At 38.6% G+C, this 22,300-nt stretch overlaps 1 protein-coding gene across 1 annotated transcript in view; it reads left to right on the top strand.

Moving 5' to 3' along the window:
* EGLN1 (egl-9 family hypoxia inducible factor 1) overlaps nucleotides 1-21,350 on the top strand; it is a 46,494-nt gene extending 25,144 nt beyond the window's left edge. Inside the window, exons 2-5 of the mRNA XM_074948835.1 lie at nucleotides 9,435-9,554; nucleotides 12,537-12,673; nucleotides 16,673-16,740; nucleotides 18,738-21,350. Coding sequence (XP_074804936.1) covers nucleotides 9,435-9,554; nucleotides 12,537-12,673; nucleotides 16,673-16,740; nucleotides 18,738-18,802 — 390 coding nt within the window. The 3' untranslated portion in view covers nucleotides 18,803-21,350. The remainder of the gene's footprint in view (nucleotides 1-9,434; nucleotides 9,555-12,536; nucleotides 12,674-16,672; nucleotides 16,741-18,737) is intronic.
* Nucleotides 21,351-22,300: the final 950 nt, after the last annotated feature.

Genomic DNA, 22,300 nt, shown 5'->3' with positions numbered 1-22,300 from the left:
TTCAATTTGAAATACATAAAAACAGCATTTTAAAATGTTTATTGGTTAAATAAAATTACCTTAAATAAGCAGGATGCATAAGAAAGTTTATAAAAATGTGTTGCATTGAACTAATTGAATTATTAAAGGCAATGTTATCAGTAGTTTGTGAATTGAGCTAATTGTTTCTAGTCGTCATATCCTTCAAAATTTTAGAACCAGTAGACCCACAGGCGCTGACTTTCCAAAGTGACGAGGGGCACTTAACTCCTGGCTCTGCCCCAGGCCCTGCCCCCACTCCACCCCTTCCCCCAAGGCCCCACCCCCGCCCCACCTCTTCTTGCCCTGTTCCACCCCATCCTCCCAGTGCACTGCATCTTCGCTGTCCCTCCCAGCCTCCTGCATACCACAAAACAGCTGATTGCAGCGGGAGGGAAGCGTGGGGAGGGATGGGGAGGCGCTGATCTGCTGGGTCTGCTGGCAGGTGAGAGGCACTAGGGGAGTGGGGGGGAGCTAATAGGGGAGCTACAGGTGAGTGCTCAGTACCCACCATTTTTTTTCCCCGTGCCACAGTGTTGATGCCTATGAGTAGACCACCTCTCTCACGTAGCTTTTATTAATCGATCGGAAGAGGGAAAACCAAACTAAATTAGATGAAAATACTGAAATGAAGAAGATATTCTCTGCTTCTGCAGAAGAGGCTACTGCTATCATAAGCTGGTTTAGCCCTTCAGCAAATACTGATTCCAGGTGCTTAGTCGGTGAGTTCCACCAATTCAGTGGCTGACTTTCTTTAAAACTTGGCAGCAACTTGTACTGCTTAATATTACATTATTTAATCTAAATTATTTTAATTATAGTAAGTTTAGGGCTTAACATAGGTGGTCATAATTTCAAATAGGCTCATTTAAAAAAAATAACTTGTGTTTCATTTAAATATTTTTTTAAATGATTTTTTGAGATTTTTAACAAACATTGGTTTTTACATTGACCTTTCCACGTAATCGGCTACTGTTTACATTTTTATCAAGTTTTCATTCAAAAATTGTGTAAGTACCAAGATGCTACCCATATAATCAGAATAAATATTGGGTAGTATGTCATGCCTAGACTGGAGCACAATTGGTAGCATTAAATGATATACAATATATACAAATTGTCCACTTTTAAATGTGCTTTTTACACTTTTGTGCTGAATATCTGTTTTAAAGAGGTGTGATTATAGCAGCAAGCCTTTCTGTTCATTAAGACTTTTAGTTAGTCTCTGAGGCTTTGACTTGGACACTAAACATAGATTGTGTAATCTTAGTCTGTTTTCAGACATATACTGTGTACCTCAACAGTGTTAAAACAAACATATACTAATATGTTAACCTTCTTATTAAAGTGGGTCCAATTCTACTAACCCTCCTTGCACAGAACTTTTATTTTGGTCAAGAAAGCTTACTTGTAAGCTAAATTCCAGTATTAGAGTTCCTGTTGTGCCTTTAATTAGAAATAAGATAAGTTTTAAACAAAACATGAAGCAGCTGGCTAAACAGGGTTGCCAACCCTCCAGGATTGGCCTGGAGTTTCCAGGATTGTCATGTGATGAAATCTCCAGGAATACATTCAACAAAAATTGGCAATCCCATGGCTAAAGCAAGTGTTAGTGATTCCTTTTATTCGTGAAGTGTCTCCCGGTACTAGGAAATAGTGAATTAGCCTGCTAATCTTTTATAACATTGAGTGGGGAGGGGGAAATCATTAATTTTACACACAACTCCCTATATTAAACTTGTAATATCTTATTCAAGGATGGTACTCATACGGGGTCTAGTATAGATTTGAAATGCATGACTTGACAGTGCTAGTATGTCAGCCACACACTGTTAATTATTGCAGAGAGACTAAATTTGATTAAATTTTAAACATCTACTCTGTATTATCAAAGATTGTTTGTCAGGAAAAGGCCTTGCAATTCTAAATTACAGGGAAGGAAACATGCTTATTTGGACATAAAGGGGACATTGGTACCAGATGTGGGTTTTGAGGGAAGTGGAACACTTTTATACACTTTGTATTTATACAAAGTACTTAACTTAGTCTCCAGAAATCTATACTGTAAATTCTGTTTCAAAATCTTGGGTGGGGAAAAGCTGTAAATTAATTAATGCAGGAATAGGTTTAGGAGCGGGGTCTATTTTTTTGTGGAAAATGTTTCCAGTTTTTCTAGTACAAAGTGAAACACTAAAATGTTAGTTACAGATTATAGGCGAACATTTAACAAATGCCCTATGCTCATGTTATTTATTGTGGTTTTTTTTTAAAGATTACTGGTGTTGCTGTTCATACAAACTACGTTTGTGACTGTTATGGTACCTTATTTCTGGTAATTACAAATTTTTGAGGTACTGTAAATAAATAAATAGAAATTTGTGTCTGTGTCCTAGCTGTAAGGGGAAGGAGAGGGAAAGTCCAAAATAAGAAATAGACATAAACTTCCTACATCAACGATATAAATAAATAATAAAAACATAGGGACACACTGGTAGTCATTCTCTTTAAAAAGCTTTTAACATCCGCCAATTTTGACAAAGAAGGTGTACCCGCAGAAGGCTTGGAGATTTGCTTGGAGTGAGTGAGCACCCAAACATAGATAGATAGATAGATATATCAGTGTTTGGGTGCTCGCTCACTCCAAGCAGTAGGTAAAGAGAGAAGCAATAAAACATGGTATACTAGTAAGTAATTTGAGACTGGGTCCAGAGCTATAGACCAAAAACAATGAGATCAAACTCCTCTTACTAACTTCTAACCAAAGTAAAAGTTGGATTACTTTAGGAAATCAGAGATGGATGAACCAGTTTCGATAAAGAGAACATACTTGACCAATATTTAAACTAAACCCAAGCCTCTGTTTTTTGAATTCAAGTTAAAAAATATCTGGCTAACATAATTAGACTTTAAATGTGTGCATCTACGCTTCCTGGTTCCATCAAGGTCTGAAAACAAGAATGTAAAAATACTGTGAAAAGGCCTGTTCCTTTTCATGATACTTTGACATTCTTGTTTTCAGCCCTTGAGGGAACCAGGTTTTGTTTGTGTGTAATATAATATGTATGTATATAATGTATTAGGACTAGATTTCCCGGATCTCATTTAAAAGCCCATCAAGATTTCTGTGTATGTGTATATGCATATAATATGGAAGAGATTACTGTGTAGATCACCTATCATTATCATATGCACCATCTGGAGCTCCCTATTGCATAACCGTGTATTGTTGAATACAAGAGAATTCCATTTTAAAGAGGCAGTTAGGAGAGCTTTGTGGAGACACAATGACAGTGTCTGAACTCTTCTCTGCTAAATGATACACCAGTTATGTATAGTGTGTGCCCGGATAGTTTAAGGCTTGGTAATGTGATATGGAATCTCAGCTCTTGGTTGCTGGGTCATATTTAGACTATTTTAGTAACCTTAAATTTTCCACTTTCTGACCGAGCAATTATGAAATGCATTGATTTTTAATTTATTTTAATGGACATGTCTATTTTCTTTAAACTGCCATTCCGATTGGAATTAATTGGTGGCCCAGAAGGGAAGTGAAAGAAATTCAGCAATCCTCACACTGCTAATTAAGCTTGTGTGCAATATGTCAAATCTTGCACTGTCTATGCTTTACCTGCTTTTGGATAGATTAAAACATGTTAATCTCTTGGATTAAATTAATTAGAACCAAAATCCCATGCATCATTTAGGGGGAAAGGAGAGTGGAAAAGCAGATCCTGAGCTGTCAAACTTTCTAGGGTACATATGTTACTTCACTTATTTTGCTAGGTATCCTATGGTAGACTAGTATTAGAAAATAGCTCTCAGAAGAAATCTTGTTTTGACTGACACAATGTGGGACAGTCATTCATTCATGGACTGCATGAAAGCTCCCTAAGAGAATATAAACTACTGCTCATATATAGGCATCCATTGGTCATTCCACCACTGTAGAGGCTGTTTCCACTTTTGGTTTTTTCCCTTCCTTCCTCAGAGGTCAGACTACCACATCATACCATTTGACACCAGTTTATTTTGCTTCCACCTGAGAGGGCGGCTTTAGGATCACTGTTCTCCATCTTGCAGATTGCAGAGAACATCAAATAGAATTCTGTTTTCAGTAATTGAAATTTGTTGACCTTCATTTAAGGGCAAGCTGCAGTGGAGATCCTCTGTGCTGAATCCTCATTCCTTCTTGCTCCCTCACTGTGTGTTTCAGTGCAGCCTAGCCTAGCCCACTATCTCACCACACTCTTTTTCAGTGGCCATCTTCAGAAACACAGTGGAGCAGTCTGTCCCATTACACCAACCTGCCTGATCCAGGAGATCAATTCCCACAATATTTCTGTGTATATGTATATGCACACGTGTGTGTGTGTGTGTGAGAGTGTGTGAGAGAGAGAGAGAGAGACGGTGGCCAAGTTCAACCTAGCCCCCACTTCCTGGTGGCTTTCATCAGCAGAGCAATCTAACCCATACCTACTTCAACTAGCAGATAATCCAAATAGCTGGAATCTTCAGGGAAAGATAAGCCTAGGCTTCTGTCCTTCCTCATTCCTCCATCCGTGTTCACTCCAGACCTGCCAACCAACACCTCCATCTTGTTCGGCCTGCCAGCAGTTGTCTGCAGAGCAGTGCAGTGGATAGTGGTTTAGTAGCTCATTCTGTCTTGCCTCTGGACAGATCAAATGGCTGTAATCCTATAAAGAGAGATTGCTCTTCGAGGAGAAAAGGGCCACAAATGCAGTGTAATTGTAAAGCCACTGAATCAGCACCAGTCTGCACATTGCATTTTAGAATAAGAGAAGCTTCCCAGATATCAGTGCTCCTGTCCAGCCTTTCTAGACACCTACAACTTCAGTCTCTACCTTGGCGACGGACACTTCTCTGTCCCTTCAAGGTAATCATGTACTCGGTCAGTAGAGAATATCTGTAGAAGTGACTGTCTTTCTACCCACCTAAAACATTCTGAATCTTGAAGTAATCTCATTGAAATGTTTGATCTGGCCAGCGACCCAGAGGATCATTACTATCTTTTCTCTTGCAGCTTTTTTCAGTCTTAGGGCAGGATTAGTAGGAGTTTTTTCCCAGTTTCTGATGTTTCTTATTGGAGACTTCTGTCTCCTGTTGCCAAAAACATCCAGTAAAAGGGGCATCAATTCAGGCTAAGTCTTTGGACACAACTTCTAACCAAATGGAAAATATTCTGTTAAATGGTACGTCTTTCGGCTACAAGTTTACTTCTGCATTATTTTCAGTATTGCCTTCCAAAGGGTTAGCTAGAAATAAAAATAAAGGTATTACACCTTAATTTTATATATGTATACATACACACACACCTATATCATATGAACACAGTGTGATTTCATTGTACATATATATAACTGCTGTATCCTTAAGTAGCAAAATGAAAACTCTCTTAAATATGAATAACTTTGAAGTACGTGAGAACATATTTATATTGTTTGGGCAAAGAAAAAAATACATTTCACAGACACTATGGAAACTGTAAGCTTTCTAGTTTTCCTTTAGAGTAATTCAGTTGGGGGGAAGAGCAGGAGAATGAATAATGAGGCAATATATGTAAATATAGTATGTGATATCAGTTTATTGCAGTTTGCTTTCCATTTTGCTCCTAAATGCTGTGTTACTGATATGACCAATATATATTAGCTAGATAAAGTGTCACAGCAAAACTATTTTCTTTTAGTATTTGCTTCTGCTACTAATAGACTGTAAAGTAAAAATAAAGTTGGTTTCTAAGCATTGAGAGTATTTTAGATTCACATGAATCATAGAAAACACTCAAGCATTACTGACAACTGACTTTAAACATATTTATTGGAAATCCTACATTAAAGGATTGAATGGTGATAATTAGGTCTTCATTATACTATCTTAAAAAGGGCTCGTAGGTCTGCGTCTTCAGATGGCTTTGAAGGCTCTCCTTTAAATTCAATAGGCAGAATTAAAACTGTACAATCCAGTCTCCTGGATCACGTCAAGAAACAGTAAATGAAGAGAATCTTCCTGTAACTTACTCATTTGGTTTCCTTCCAGAGTTACAAATTTGTGGAAGCTATGTTATTCTGAGTAACTTGTCTTCCCTGGATGCACTTAAGGGTCTTAAAAGGAGTATTTTCTGGTGGTTAGAAGGGACTGGTATGGGAAGCAGGATTTGTAGGTTTTACTCTTGATTCTCACTGACTCAATGAATGATCTTCAAGACATTAGGAGAAAACTGAGACAGAGAGGTTCTGTTACATGCGTTTAGTAGTACTGTTTCATCTGGGTGTTGAGGCTTAATATCTGTAATGGAATTATGTGGCACTTCTCATCCAAATATCTCAAATAACTTACCATTTTATATATTTTAATATTCCTTAACATTTGGATGGAGGTGCAGATGAAATTATAACAGCTGGGGATAGGTGTGGGTGAGGCTGGATCCAGCAGAAACTTTACTCAGCTTTTAAAGCTGTGCAAGTTCTAGAGGACCAGATACTGGTTCTGTGGTAGACTGACATTTTTCAAAAGAGAGGTTGGCTTTCTACGGAAGCCAAATGTCTTCCTTTTCAAAACTAGCTTCATTTTTCATTCGTTAATTCCTGTTTATAAAAAACAGGAAGTTACAGAACACTAATATGACATTGTTTGGTACCATAAACCCACAAAATCTAAACAATACTGAATTAATCTTCCTGTGGCAACAGTGATAAATGTTGACCTTGCCAAATATTAGGTCACATTACTCTGTGTAATATGTTTACATAATGTGAGGCCCTGTAACAGTGAATGCATTTAAGGGATTAAGCAAACTCTGAATTCTGTGGGTTTTGTGGCTTTGAGACTTCTGCTGTAATGTCATATTAACTTAGCTTTTTGCATTAACGTGACTATATGTCCATACTTTATGTTAAGGTTCACCAAATTTTAAACTTGTATTTACTGACACCATCTTTAACAAAGAGTATATTCTAATTTCTCTACATAGGACTATATTTGTGTTTAAATGTTAAAATATGTAGGTTGGATTTTACTCTTGTAGCAAGATCTTCTTTTCCATTTATAATTAACACATGGAAACTTCAGACTGTAATAAGTCTTTACTGAATGAACCTTAAGTGCTTTTAAAATCTGCTATTAAAATACCCTCCGATCTGTGTGCCAAACAGCAATTTCTTGCATTTGGAATAAACTCTATAATACCCTATGTTGGTCTATATTATAGAAAGAAACATTTTTAAAAAAGCTTTGCCTCGAGAAATCATAGAATCATAGAATATCAGGGTTGGAAGGGACCTCAGGAGGTCATCTAGTCCAACCCCCTGCTCAAAGCAGGACCAATCCCCAATTAAATCATCCCAGCCAGGGCTTTGTGAAGCCTGACCTTAAAAACCTCTAAGGAAGGAGATTCTACCACCTCCCTAGGTAACGCATTCCAGTGTTTCACCACCCTCCTAGTGAAAAATTTTTTCCTAATATCCAACCTAAACCTCCCCCACTGCAACTTGAGACCATTACTCCTTGTCCTGTCCTCTTCTACCACTGAGAATAGTCTAGAACCATCCTCTCTGGAACCACCTCTCAGGTAGTTGAAAGCAGCTATCAAATCCCCCCTCATTCTTCTCTTCTGCAGACTAAACAATCCCAGTTCCCTCAGCCTCTCCTCATAAGTCATGTGTTCCAGACCCCTAATCATTTTTGTTGCCCTTCGCTGGACTCTCTCCAGTTTATCCACATCCTTCTTGTAGTGTGGGGCCCAAAACTGGACACAGTACTCCAGATGAGGCCTCACCAATGTCGAATAGAGGGGAACGATCACGTCCCTCGATGTGCTTGCTATGCCCCTACTTATACATCCCAAAATGCCATTGGCCTTCTTGGCAACAAGGGCACACTGCTGACTCATATCCAGCTTCTTGTCCACTATCACCCCTAGGTCCTTTTCCACAGAACTGCTGCCTAGCCATTCGGTCCCTAGTCTGTAGCTGTGCATTGGGTTCTTCCGTCCTAAGTGCAGACCTCTGCACTTATCCTTATTGAACCTCATCAGATTTCTTTTGGCCCAATCCTCCAATTTGTCTAGGTGCCTCTGTATCCTATCCCTGCCCTCCAGCGTATCTACCACTCCTCCCAGTTTAGTATCGTCCGCAAATTTGCTGAGAGTGCAATCCACACCATCTTCCAGATCATTTATGAAGATATTGAACAAAACCGGCCCCAGGACCGACCCCTGGGGCACTCCACTTGACACCGGCTGCCAACTAGACATGGAGCCATTGATCACGACCCGTTGAGCCCGACAATCTAGCCAACTTTCTACCCACCTTATAGTGCATTCATCCAGCCCATACTACTTTAACTTGCTGACAAGAATACTGTGGGAGACCGTGTCAAAAGCTTTGCTAAAGTCAAGAAACAATACATCCACTGCTTTCCCTTCATCCACAGAACCAGTAATCTCTCCCAACCACAGTATCAAAACATAGTGCCAGCAAAGCATGCACTGAAAGGCTTCAAATTGTGAGGGGCATGTTTTTAATGTGTTAAGCAAGGCATAAGCTATACAATTCTTGTTGATTTATAGTAAGATTAGTATGACTGAAACTTTGCTCAGCCATTTGAAAATTTAGGGTTAGGGTTTGAAATTCTGAGCTAAATTTGTTAGACTAACTTTAACTCAGTTAGTGATGCCTTGGCTTAGAAAGGATCTCTAGACAATGGACCTTCATTAAGTCTAGTTTGTCGGGGTGGGGAGGAAGCCATCATACCCTTTGCAAAAATTCAAAAGTCATAATTGTAGTTTAAAAGAAAAACAAAAAATATGGTGTATGATTATAGGTACCAAAGTATTATGATGATGGGTGGCAGTATAAAATCCTTAAATTTTTCATGTGAAATTGCTTAGCATGGGAAATAATTCAGATAGATTTAATTCACCAAAAAAAAATGGAATCTGCCACTTGTCCATACCCATCTTAACGAACTATCAATTAGAAAGCATAGGGGTTCTTCTGTGGCGGGTTTGTTTTATATATAAAAATATTTTGAAGGAACGATTTTTATAATGTAGGCTTTAAGTTTTCATTTGCAGATCTGCCTTTCATTGTGGAGTCATTCAAACAGGTAGGGAGTAAGAAGTTCTACTTGATATTTCCTGTCGCTAGGATTTTTGTTCAGTGTCTTTCAGTGAGTCAGGTCTTGTGGAGCTGAAAGTAAAGAGAATGTTTTTCATTTTTGTAAATTGTTTCCATAGCTACACCAGTTCAGGGAGCTTTCAATGGATGCTGATGCCTATTAACAGGTGTGAGTTGGAGTAAAAGCTTTAAGTGTGAACTGACATAGATGAAGTGAAGAAATCCATTTTAACAGGTAGGAGAAATGTCCCTTTGGTTCATATGATGATTCTTTGATTGCAGGCAATGGTGGCTTGTTATCCAGGCAATGGAACAGGATATGTGCGTCATGTTGATAATCCAAATGGAGATGGAAGATGTGTCACATGTATATATTATCTTAATAAAGACTGGGATGCCAAGGTATGTAGTTTCTCTTCTATATAAGAGAAGTTATTAACAAATTTTTTGCACTGTGTGTGTGTGTGTGTGTTTAGGATTCTTGCTCCTGGTCCTGAAGCTTTTCATTGAGCTCCATGTCACTTACTTTATATTTTAATTTAAATAAAATAGGAGAATTCCTTGTAAACCTTGGTGAGGTGTACCAAATATTAAGCATTATTGCTTCAGGGTTTTGAAGGATATTGATAGAACCTCCTGGAGTGGGAGGCTGGAAGGGACTAATAAGCTTAATATGGTATACTTTTTGTACGTCTTATTTGATTAAAAAATAAGCCAATTACACTAGTATCTGAGCACCCCAGATACCTAAAAATTATGATAAGCTTATGTATAAATACACATTAATGTAATATAAACAGAACAAACCTCTCTTTCCCAATTGATATTAAACAAAAAGTAACTGAAGAGGGAATGTATTAATGAGATTCAGTATGAAAGTATAAATGAAGGATACTGTATGTGCTTCAACTTTGTAGTGCATGTGGGTTTTTAAATTTTTATTTTTTAAATTTTTTTTAGTCAAGCTGGCATTAAACAGTAGCCAACACCTATTCTGTCTGAAGGGAGAAGCTGGAGGTTAAGGAGTTGTTTTAAAAACACCAGTTGTACCATTTTAACTATATCAGTATAGTTCAAAGCAATACAACCCCCTCTAGTGTGGACACAATTATACCAGCATTCAGATGCCATATATATAGCTTGTACTCATACAGGAAGAGGAATAAGCTATACTGGTATAAAGCACCTTTATAGCGGCATAACTGCAACCATCCTAGGGGTTGTACCGGTGTAACTATTGTGTTGGGTTGTTTTAAATCTCCGTCAATCAAAATAGTCATACCAGTACAAAAACCGCTTATAGACCAGGTCTAAGACTTAGAAAAGATCTTTTATGAGCTCCCAAAAAGTCTAATGTACTTTATGGCAGAATTAATAAATTCAGGTTCTGAAGGATATCTCCCTTGCCTGGAATCTTGTTGATGGTATAAGATAATGTCTTCACTATATTGTTGATATACTGGCAAAGCCTTTGTGATATAAACTAGCCCATAGACTACTAGATGGGTACCATGGCTGTAGCTATCACTGTTCTGATCATTCTGTGTGCAGGATCTAATAGAAATCTCCATTTGGCTTTTAGCCAGTAGTTTTCTAGTTACTCTCTAGGATTTGGGGCTTGACCAACATGTCTAAATGCAGTTAACACTTTGGAAATGTTGGTAGCTAATCCTGGTTCAGTACAGCCGAACAAGAGATGCAGAACTATAACATGAATTCAGACCCTGACAAAGATTGCATTGCCAAGGGACTAAGGAGCAATAAATTATGTAGAGATTATTCCCTATTGTTAAGTACAGAAGAAAAGCTCACTCATGATTGTCTGAAAAGTCATGTGATTTATCAATACATTTCTGTTGCTTAGCCTTAAAAGTGAGAGAACTGATAGGAGGAGGAATATTAACCGATCTGATATGCAAATCCCTGTGCTTAACTGGCCACAGCTGAGTTCAATGATGATAATTTTCATGTTCAACGGTTTTCATGACACACACTACTTCACTCTGCAGCCCTGTGGGGAGATGGTATATTTGTGTACAATTTGAAGATTTTAAATCTGAGTTGGAGTGAGTGTAAGTAGCCAGGTCAGGGGGAGCCCACAAAGCCTGCACCTCTGACCACCCTATGCAAAATGGTAAACCTCTTTCATTTAAAAAGTAAGTTACTAGCCCATTTTGGCATGGTTTCAGACTGTAAAGAGATTGGTAGGGTTAAACATTTTGGTGATTTTCCTTTAAAAATTACTCAAGGTCTTAGCAACAGCCGCCCAGACTGGCATTTGGAGCACTAATTACTTCGATTTTATTGGGGGAGTTTTATGCAACAGAGAAGGTGCAAAGATCAGTTCGTGGCTTTGAGGAGGCTTTCACTAGGTGTAGTGAGTTCTTTCCTGTTCACTGATTAAACTATCTGTAGCTGACCTGCCTCGCCTGAACTACCAGTATGATTTCTGGCCCCAAGGAGAAGCACAAATTGGTGGAGGAGCAGAATAGAGCCAGTCCACTCCATATCCTCGACAGTAGCAGCAGCCTTCCTAGGAGAGGGGTGAAGGAATTACAGGGATGAAGAAAAGGCAGGCTCTGGTGAGGTAGAAGGGAGGGATCATTGGGTGGAGAAGGGACAGAATGAGGGGGGGAAAAAGAACCATAGCCTCCGCATAATCACCAAACTACTGTCTTCCTCTGGAGAAAATGAAGGCCCATTGAAAACAATGTCAGAGTTGCTCTAGAGATGCCACAATAGCGTATATACTAAAGTACTAGAATGGTTATGTATTGCTAAAAAACTAGGGATATGATACCCTCAGAGCAACTGGCTGGAGGGAGGCATGATGTGACCAAAGACAACCAGGATCTTTAGAAAAATATTCATTGTGAGTAACTCTCTCCTTTTTTTGATGTTGGTATTCTGTAGCTATGCATACTCACCCACCTATTTAAGAGCTCCAAGTTTGGAAGAGCTTGAAATAAGTGACATAAGTGAAATAAGTGACAGTGACATGGCACCCAAAGAACAATGATTCCCAAAAGCTTAAAAAAAGAGTTGTCAACTTTTTTCTTATTTTAAATTACAGCTTCGTGAGTTTTTAAATGTATCATTAGCAAATCAATAATTGCCCTTGGAGAGAGCGAAACCTAGTGGGACTCAGAATTAGAACTCTGCTATTCTGGGCTGTGTTGATTTTGCTTTGTGGTTTCGGTCACCACTTTAACATCTGTCTCGCTTCCTCAAATGGGTAATGGTTAAAAAACAAAAAACCTTTTTAGTGTAAAACAGGTGTTGAGTTGCTATTTGTAAAGCACCTTGAAATCACTGGATGAAGAGTAAATATTTATTTACGACTTTTTTGTTGGTTTGTTTGTCTGTTTTTTTTAAATCACTTAGGTAAGTGGAGGTATTCTTCGAATATTCCCAGAAGGCAAAGCTCAATTTGCTGATATTGAACCCAAATTTGATAGACTGCTGTTTTTCTGGTCTGACCGCCGCAACCCTCATGAAGTGCAACCAGCATTTGCTACAAGGTAAGATGAATGAGATGTAAGAATCTACTTCACAAAGCTTCTGTTAGAGGAAGAACAACATATAATGACAAACTAAGAGCAAGGAGGAAATTTTAATATAGTATGGCCTGAAACAGAGCCCATTTCTTGTACAATTTGAGGCTCCTTTGCAAACATACAGAGTGCCATCGTGCTGTTGTCTTTCTATGCATTTTCTCCTCTTTCTAGAAAATCTAGTTCTGGGTACAATTTTGAGTATTCAGAAAATCCTTTTTTGTACATAAATACTCAAAACAGGACACCACCGGTAATTTTGATTTCACAAAGCTATATCAGTCTCATAAATGGGCTGATACAGAGCACATTGTTAGGGCCCTGCTAAATTCACTGTCCATTTTAGTCAGTTTCATGGTCATGAGATTTAAAAAATAGTCAATTTCATGGTTTCAGGTGTTTACATCTGAACTTTCATGTGTTGTAACTGTGTGGGTCCGACCCAAAATGGGGTGTCGTGGGGGGGTGTTGTAAGGCTATTGTAGGGAGTCATGGGATTGCCACCCTTACTTCTGTGCTGCTGCTAGCAGGAGTGCTGCCTTGAGAGCTGGGCAACTGGAGAGCAGCAGCTGCTGGCTGGGCACCCAGCTCAAAAGCCAGCAGAAGTGAGGGTCACGGAGTAGGGGGGGTGGGTTACCATATGTCTGGGTTTTCCTGGCAATCTCGTGCCCAGGGCAGGCAGCTGGAGCTGCAGCCTCCTGCTTGGGTCAGGGGCTGACAGCCAACCTCACTTCTGCGCTGCTTTCAGAGCTGGGCACCCAGCCAGCAGCCACAGAGCTTCCTGCAGCTGGAAGAGGTTCCTGGAGGTGGGTCTGACTCAGCTCCAGGAGCAGCCCCTGCAGGGGAAGAGGAAGTCCCCTCCTTCTCTAGCCCAGGCCAGGACTAGCAGCTGGAGGCTGGTGCACAATAGGAGTCCCTAGCTGGGGTGCCCCCAGCCCTGCCCCGCCCCTCCCCTACAACCAGATTTCACAGTCCGTGATATGTTTTTCACGGCCGTTAATTTGGTAGGGTCCTACTCATAGTAAGTGATGTCTTCTCACTGATTACAATTGACTTTTTATTAGGCCTGTATTGTATTAATTTTCCTTCTTGCTCCTAGTTAGACACCATGTGTCTGAGATTGGCTAGTCACAGCAATTTTCTTTGCCATTCTTTTAATTTGGGGCGGTTACTGTCTTTTTTTATTTTAAAATTTCCTTCGTTCTCTCCTGCCAGCTTTACACCACAAAAGTGGCCATGGCTGGGGAAAGGATGGGATGCTCCTCTGTACTCAGCTCTCTCTATTACATGGAGTACTATGTTGCTCCTTGTCTGAATCGCAAACAGAACTTAACTGTCACCAATGTGCTACTAATTCTACAGCAGAGTGGTAATGGTGGTGAACATATCTGCGGTCACTGCCAAACCTGTGTCTCCAATGTAGCATTACCAGATGCTATCTGCCAATCCACTGGGGGGACTTTAACTACTAAATCATTGTAATTATTAATTCTGTAGAATCCACATTCCGTGTTGCACATAACATTTTGATAGGTCAAGATGTAAAAGCTGGGATGCTAGTAGTGAAACCCATAGTTAATGTTGCCCAGAATTTTAATTTTAAGTCCTTGCTCTTTGCATAAAGGATAATTAATTTGAGCAAAAATGTATGTTTCAGGCTTTTTTGAGGACAAAGATCATAGGTAGAAAATGTGTTTTCCTGTTTTTAAATTCTTGCTATCTTTTTAGGAGTGGCTATAGTCAAAACTGCTGGGAATGGAAAGTTGAAATTAGGTAGGGGGGGGGAAAGATGAAATAGCCCTCATTGAGCCTGTTGACTGTTTTGGTTACATTGATTTGGTGAGGCAGTGTGGCCTAAGGGATACGATAGTGGGCTGGGAATCAGGAGATGTCAGTTCTATTCCTGGCTCTGCCACTGGCCTGCTAGGTGACCTTGGACAGATCACTTCCTTGCTCTGTGCATCAGTTTCCTCATCTGCAAAATAGGGTAATGATATTGGCCTTTGTAAAGTGCTTTGAGATTCTACTGATGAAAAGCCCCTTATAAAAGCTAGATGATGATGATTATGCACTGTTTAGCAGCGTTTACTGCACGTCCAAAGTGGGATAATCCTAATCAGAACAAAAGCACTTTTTAAAGCAACACCACAAAGGAATATAGGTATGTGTGTGTCAGACTAACTTGGGTGCACAGTGTATGTGTTTGATCTTGTAGGAAGTGAGTACATTGGATGAATTGCATCGTAAGACCAACGTCTCACTCAGTATGCACCTTCTAAGGTGTGCACTCGCGCAAGATGCACATTAGGTGAAGTGCGTGAGGAGGAAGAGGAGCCCTTGGCAGATTTACTGAGCACCTTGCACAGAACAGGGCATTCTGGTGGTAACTAGCCAAATAGAAATTTCATAGTCTGAAATTTTCCTTTTATTTGGGGGGTGGGGGATGGGGACAGGGACGGGGACGGGGAAATTCCATTAAAAAAAAAAAAGTCTAAACCTTTTAAGAGAGTGAATATTCTGACTGAAAGTTTAAGTACTCAAAAGTTAAGAAATATCAAGGTCGATGTTGCCCATAATTATTTGTGGCAGCAGAGGTTACTGTATTTCAACACTAGAACAAGAACGATGAAAGTCTAATGATGTTACTGCTACTCCCTAAAAGTCTGTTTTGTGGAGAATTTCACATCCAGAACCAAGTATCTGGATCATATGGAAAATTTAAGTTATGTAATCAGATATGTCTATTTTTATGTGAAGAGTGGAGTAGAAAAAAATTCTAACAAAAAAAATTAGCTCATAATTTATCTGGACTGGATTTTAACTTTGATTTTCCACTATACTAAACTGTGGTGCATAGTAAAGGGGAATTCTGCTTTACATCATTTTGAGACTTTGGACTTCAAGCGATTTGCTACTTCTAATGCTTTAAATAAATCAATGTATATTTAAACATTAAATTTTCAAGTCAAAGCAGAAATTCTGGCAGTATTTTGTTTGTCTAAAAGAAAACCTTACTAACTAATGCAAGCAACAGGAATTAGAGAATTCATGTTTCTCCTTCATGTTAAGAATGTAAACTAGAAGCATAAATAGCTTCCATTTATGGAACACTTTTAATCTGAGTCATAAAGCAATCTACATATTTCAATTTACAGAAATCAGCTGCTCCTGGGTTGAAGCATGTTATTGTTTAACAGTGTACAGCAACACTACATGACCGTGAAGGACAGGCAGCTTGTTGAAAATTTGTGGGGTTTTGATTAGGCAGAATGTAATAACCTTTATGCTCTAGCCTATTTAGTTCAACACCCCACCTCCTTTGCAAAAAGTACCATAGGATTTTTAAATACATGTGTGCGGGACCTCCTCTTTATTCTATCTTGTTTGAAAGATTGTATTTCCAAAGGCACAATACCCTTGGAAGCTATGTTGGGGCATTGGTTCAGTACTGATTCAGATGGAAGGGTGCCACTTACTGGAACTACTAAAATTATTTCTGAAGTGCCTATCATGCACTATACATGGGCTATAGAATGCTGGTTGATCTGTCTGGAAGGGATAATTACTTCTCCCTCCCAGTGAATGATCAGCATGACACTACCTTGAACCTGCTTAATTTATGAAATATGAGACCACAACCTAAGATGGTCTGGCTGCAGACTATACAATACAATTTCTGAATGTGATTTGGTTAATAATTATATAGCATTTACTGGAAAAATGCAGATTCATAACATCAATAGCAAACCCACTTTGTCTTTTCAAATGACAATTTCCTTCATATAAATAATATTAAAACAGTAGAAATTAACAGAAAATCTTCTCCCCCTATTCCCCATAATCCTACTCTATCAAATGTACTGAAAAAAAACTAACAATTAAACGGGTTGTATTATGTAAATAAACATCACTGTTTGTTTTCCAGAGTTTAGGAATTCATTTGTTGTATTTTCATCCATTTTATAGGTACGCAATAACAGTGTGGTATTTTGATGCAGATGAAAGAGCACGAGCTAAAGTAAAATATCTAACTGGTAATGAATCACTTTTGTATATTATATATATTCTTGGTTTTCTGGAAAAAACGTCTAAATATTCTTAACACCAGTCACCAAGAGAGGGTTAACATGACTTGTGTAGTCATGTTTTAGAAGAACGGTGGTCCAGTGGTTAGGGCTCTAGCCCAGTGGTTCTCAAACTTTTTTACTCGTGACTCCTTTCACATAGCAAGCCTCTGAGTGCGATTTTCCCCCCCCCCCAATAAATTAAAAACACATTTTATTTTTTATATATATATATATATATAATATATATAAATAAAATTTATTTATTTTATTTTAACACCATTATAAAAGTTGGAGGCAAAGCAGGGTTTGGGGTGGAGGTTGCCAGCTCGCGACCGCCCCCATGTAATAACCTCGCAACCCTCTGAGGGGTCCTGAGCCCCAGTTTGAGAACCTCTGCTCTAGCCTGTAACTTGGGAGACCCAGATTCAGTTCCCTGCTCTGCCAAATGCTTTCTGCATGACTTTGGGCAAGTCACTTAGCCTCTGTGTGTCTGTTCCTGGTCTGTAAAACTGGGATATTACTTCTCCCCATCCCTAATACCTAGGATAAATACATTAGAGAGTAATGGGGGCCTTCCAAGTACCTAAAATATAAGTTAATTTTAACAGTTGGACAGGACTTGATAAATCCGCTTGAATGGAGTGTGTGTATTGAAAGGCAAAGAAAGCTAAAACTGAATATCTGGAATAAAAGAATTGAGAATGTATTCATTTACAATTGTTGATTTTTGTGATAGTTGCTGCTTCTGCAAGGCTGCCCTAAGCCCACTTAGCTAAAATCTGCCTTCCTCTTGTGGTTTGCCCTTCAAGAGGAAGTTGATTTAATTTTCCTGTGCAAATAAGCAAGCTTTATCAGAATGAGCGGCTTAGCTCTGCTGCCATGCATGAAATTGATGTGAAGTAGTTGATGGCATTGGCAGTAAAGGTCAATTTAAATATTTTTGCATATATAGTTATAGGGCCAGATTCCCAGCTGCTGGGAATTAGAATACCACTACTGAAGTCAGTGGCTCTATGGTGACTTTCACCACCTTGAGAATCTAGTTCTAATCTGACTTCCTCTGAGTCAATGAAAATTTTGACTCTGATTTAAATGGGAGCCAAATGTGGGAGCAGATGCACACACTGCTTACGATTCCTATTTATCCTGGTACAGTTGATGACATCACAGACTCCTAAAGCAGTGTGAGGAATGTAGCGCCTTCTCTGCTTTTGGTGTCAGTTTTCCAGGGAATGCAGAAATCTGAGCACTTCAGCTCTGGCCTTGGTAGATGATAGGTCCTTCTTTTGGTTTACCATTAATATGTATAGATTTAAAAATGATAAAACTAAATACTTGATTTCTGTTAATGATTTGGAGACTTAAAAAACAGTTCAATTTTACTTTAAAGTATTTCTGTTCACTTCTAATGTAAAGGGCAGGAGAGGTGGCAATTTAGGGTATACCTCAAATAGGATGTTGTATATTAAAAAGGATAAAGATGTAACAAACTTCTCTTCAGTAATTCTCTTCACAAAAGTAAAATGATGATGGACCAAATGCTGAGGTTCACTTGACTTCTTTGCGAGTTTACCTGTGTAAGGACTGAGCCCTACACTTTTGAAATGGACTGTCTGAAGTTAGGCTCTTAACTCCATATTTGAACAGTTAAGTAAATGACTCCGTTTTCAGCCATAATTCAGTCAATTGACACCTACGATCCAAACTTTAAGCACCAAGGTTTGAAAAAATTTCTCCTGAATATAAAAGTAGTTGCTCAGAATTTGGCTCATCAGGAGCTAATAAGTATATGAATTTGTATTTTATTTTCTGAAGCGTGTTAAACACCTTTTGAAAATACGTATTTTGTATAGTACCAAACTTTCAACAGGAAGGCATAGAAGTGGCACAGTAGTTTTATTATAGCACACTCTTTAGCACATGCTTAAACATTATGCTGATGAATTTTTTTTATTTTTCTGCAGGTGAAAAAGGTGTGAGGGTTGAACTCAATAAACCTTCTGACTCAATTGGGAAAGACGTTTTATAAAGCATTTCATCTAGCCAACTCTCCTTGCTACTTTCCCCCAGTAAACTATTAACTTTTGAATGTGAATAATGGGATAAAGAAAAATTGACAAGAAATCAACGTTTTAATAAGGAAACAAACACAGCGTTTCAATGTTGCATCAAACAGAAGATTTTGACTGCTGAAGCATTGTGCTATGTGATTGTGACTCCAGACCTGTGACTGCTTATGTAAAGAAGATAAGCAATCAGTAAGAAATAGCGTACACATATGGACATGAAATAAGTGCCCTACATAGAATTTTTCCATTCTTATATTTTGCCAGACCTGTCATCCAATTCATCTCTCCCTTTTTTTATACGGTAAAGTTTGGATTTGGGGTAATTTTTGTATGACCAGGTACAATTTATCAAAATTGAGTAAAAATACAGTATTCTCCAAAATATCATTGATCTATTTTTGTAAAACTGTTCATACTGTTCTCTGCCATGAAATACCTAATTTAATATAAGAATTGCCAGTAACTGATGATCACTTTAATTTTCTTTACATCTAAAGTCAGAAAAGGAGCACTTTAATTACCAGCTAAAAACCTGATTGTTTTACGTTCATATCTCACACTAATTTGAACTTTTAAAGATTGCTGCTGTATTGTTTTTGACTGTCCTTTATGAAACTTGTTAACAGAAACAAATCACTATCTTACTATCAGCAACTTCTAATTCATGGTGTTGTATGTTGAATCCACAGAGGGGAAGGAATCTGTATTTTTTTTTTTTTTAAAGTGACTGGCACTAAGTGAACTTGACACTATCCATGCTGTAGGTGGCTTTGGGGACCTGGTAAATACCGTCAAGTTCCTAGGATACATAAGGGCTTTCCTAGGCTTTTAGAGGTACCCAGAACCTCCTCCCTATGTATTTGACAGGAGAATTCCACCTTTTTCTTCCTTCCTGAAAGTTGTTCTTTTACTGTATATAAGTTAATAGAACGTTGAAATTCGCAAACTTTGTGTTCTTTCTGAATATTGGTGTCCCATCTGGTCTGCAGGCTGGCACCTTGGTCTGTTATATAGTATCAAGGGAACATTCAGTACCTTGAGGCTGAAGTGCATCACTACAAGCTTCATGTGTAATACATTTTCAGATTGTCACTCTGCTGAAGGATTTCCCCAAAAAGGCACTGGCCTTTGATCAGTCCTGAGTATTTAGCGGGAAAAAATTACTTTATTTTTACATTTTTCATTTTTTGTAAAGGAAAAATGGACTTTACAGAATAAAGATGAGACATCCAAAAGCTTTGAAATTCTGTTACTTAAGAGATGGATGCTCTAGTCTTGAGCTTTAAAGTTTGAGAGAACAAAGAAAATCCTAAAAGGCAGCATCCAAATGTCTTTGGTATTTGAGCTCACCTCCTTCAATTTTTCTATCTGTCCTTGATTTCCTTACATAGCCAAAACAATGTGAGTGTACAGAAATATTTCTGTATATAATATTACAGCTTACGACAATTTTAGCATCTGTATAGTTTGTATTCAATCAGAGACCTTTTCTATGGAAAGCTCAGTAATTTTTATTAAAAAGATTACTATTCATGTAAAACATGAAAAAAAAGACCCAACAACCCTAATTTTATTTAGTGACAAACTGACTGGTGTGTGTGTGGAGGGTGGGATGGGGCGTGGGCGAAATTCAGTATTGTGATACACTGGAGGAGACCTTAAGGAAAAATTCTCATTTTGTTCAGACCTTAATTAGTCCTCACCCTTTACAGTTTAGTTTCTCTTTCCTCCATTCCCAGAAAATCAGACAAGACACCTCTCTACTGTAAGTGCCTCTGCCAGCCTGACCAAGGAGTGCAAATCTTCATTACTGTCTGGTCTACAGTGCAGTGCATTGCATTAGGCCAGCTTTAACAAAACAAACAAACACACACACAAAAGCCACCACTTTTCATTTTATCTGCTTTTGTATTATTTTGATGGAGATTTGATTGGTTTTGTTTCAGAAATGTACAGCATAAACCTTTCAATTCTGTTCCAGTCCCTCTGTAATTCAAACGTCTATTGCTGCAGGTATGCAAAGTATCAAATTCTAATCACTGTATAGGTTTCTGCTTGCCAGAGAGGTTAAAAAAAAAAAAAAAGAGTGCTTAATTTTTTGCTTCATCATTTCTTGTCAATCATTACAAAAGGGTCAACAAATCAGAGCAGGCATTTCTTTAACAGTATCCTTTTAGAATCTGTTCATTTCATGTCAGTTGAAATCTTCAATCTTAGCGTCACAAAGCAGGTCCCTGTTTAAAACTATTTTTTAAACTGTCTTATGACCTGTATGTGTTTAGTCCTGGTTAAATAAAGATAAAGCTTCATAATACTATTTTTATTCATGACATTAGCCAGCTGTAACACACGAGACCTTTTTCTATAACAGGCAAAGAAATTCAGGATTCATTTACAGATTGCTTATAAAGTCATGTAATTTGAAAAGCAGTGTTCGTTATAAAGAGCTCTCAAGTTGCTTGTAAAGCTAATCTAATTAAAAAGATGTATAAAGGTTCTTGGAAACAACGTGGTGGTTATTTGTAATTATGTAACTTTTTAAAGCCTACTCCGCAGCAGCTAATTTATAATCTGATAAAATAGGGGTGTGTGTGTCTGTTTTTAGCATTCAGTGATACTACAGCTACAGTCAAGGGTCTGCCATTTGTTTCCTTGATAAACTCTGTTTTTAATTATCCGGATGTGTGGTGGTTGTTTGTTTTTTAATTGAGAGGAGGTTAAGAAAAAATTGGTGTCAGTTTTTAGACTTCGTGGATGAGCTGTATTGATGCAAATCGTGTTTTACACCAGTGCAATGAGTCTACATAGGGTGGGTGGTTTGTATTAGTGTAGCTACACTGGTGCAAAAAGCCCAACCCTTTACAGACAGGATGTTAGCACCTTAATGGGAGTTCCGTTGGTTTTGCAGCGTCTTCATGAATTTTGACCCTTGAGGACAGCAGTAGCATGGTACAGTGTGAGCCAGGCTTCCCGCTGCATGTCGTTCACGAACCCATGCAGATTATAAATGCTGTTCTCCAAGCCTTCTAGTCGGTCCTTTCCTGGCCACTGTTTGGTGAACAGGTTTCTGTTTTGCTGTGCTTCTGCATCACTCCATCTCTTATAAAGTCTCTTAAATGTACTAGTCTTCCTTGCAGTTGGTTCAGTAACAGGCCTAGAAAATTAGGGAACTATCAGCCTCTGTTCAGTTTGTACTGCTTCAGTGCCTGGGGTTTTTGGTACTTTGGCACATCCATGGCATTTCTGGCACTTGGACTCAATCTTGCCCGGTTCCATTTTCTTTTATCAGTTTGCTGATGGCTACGTTAAAGCACTTTTTGAGCAGACCACCTCAGTGCTTTGAGGTCTGCTCAGTAGTTCAGTGCCAGGTAACTCGCTCTTCGTATGATCTTTCTATCAGATATGTCTAATTAGGAAAAAGGCCTCTTGGCAGCTTCAGATCATGTCTGTGGTGGACT

The sequence above is a fragment of the Natator depressus genome, chromosome 3 (assembly GCF_965152275.1).
Source record: "Natator depressus isolate rNatDep1 chromosome 3, rNatDep2.hap1, whole genome shotgun sequence".
Taxonomy (NCBI): domain Eukaryota; kingdom Metazoa; phylum Chordata; order Testudines; family Cheloniidae; genus Natator; species Natator depressus.
This window is presented reverse-complemented; position numbering and strand designations above follow the sequence as displayed.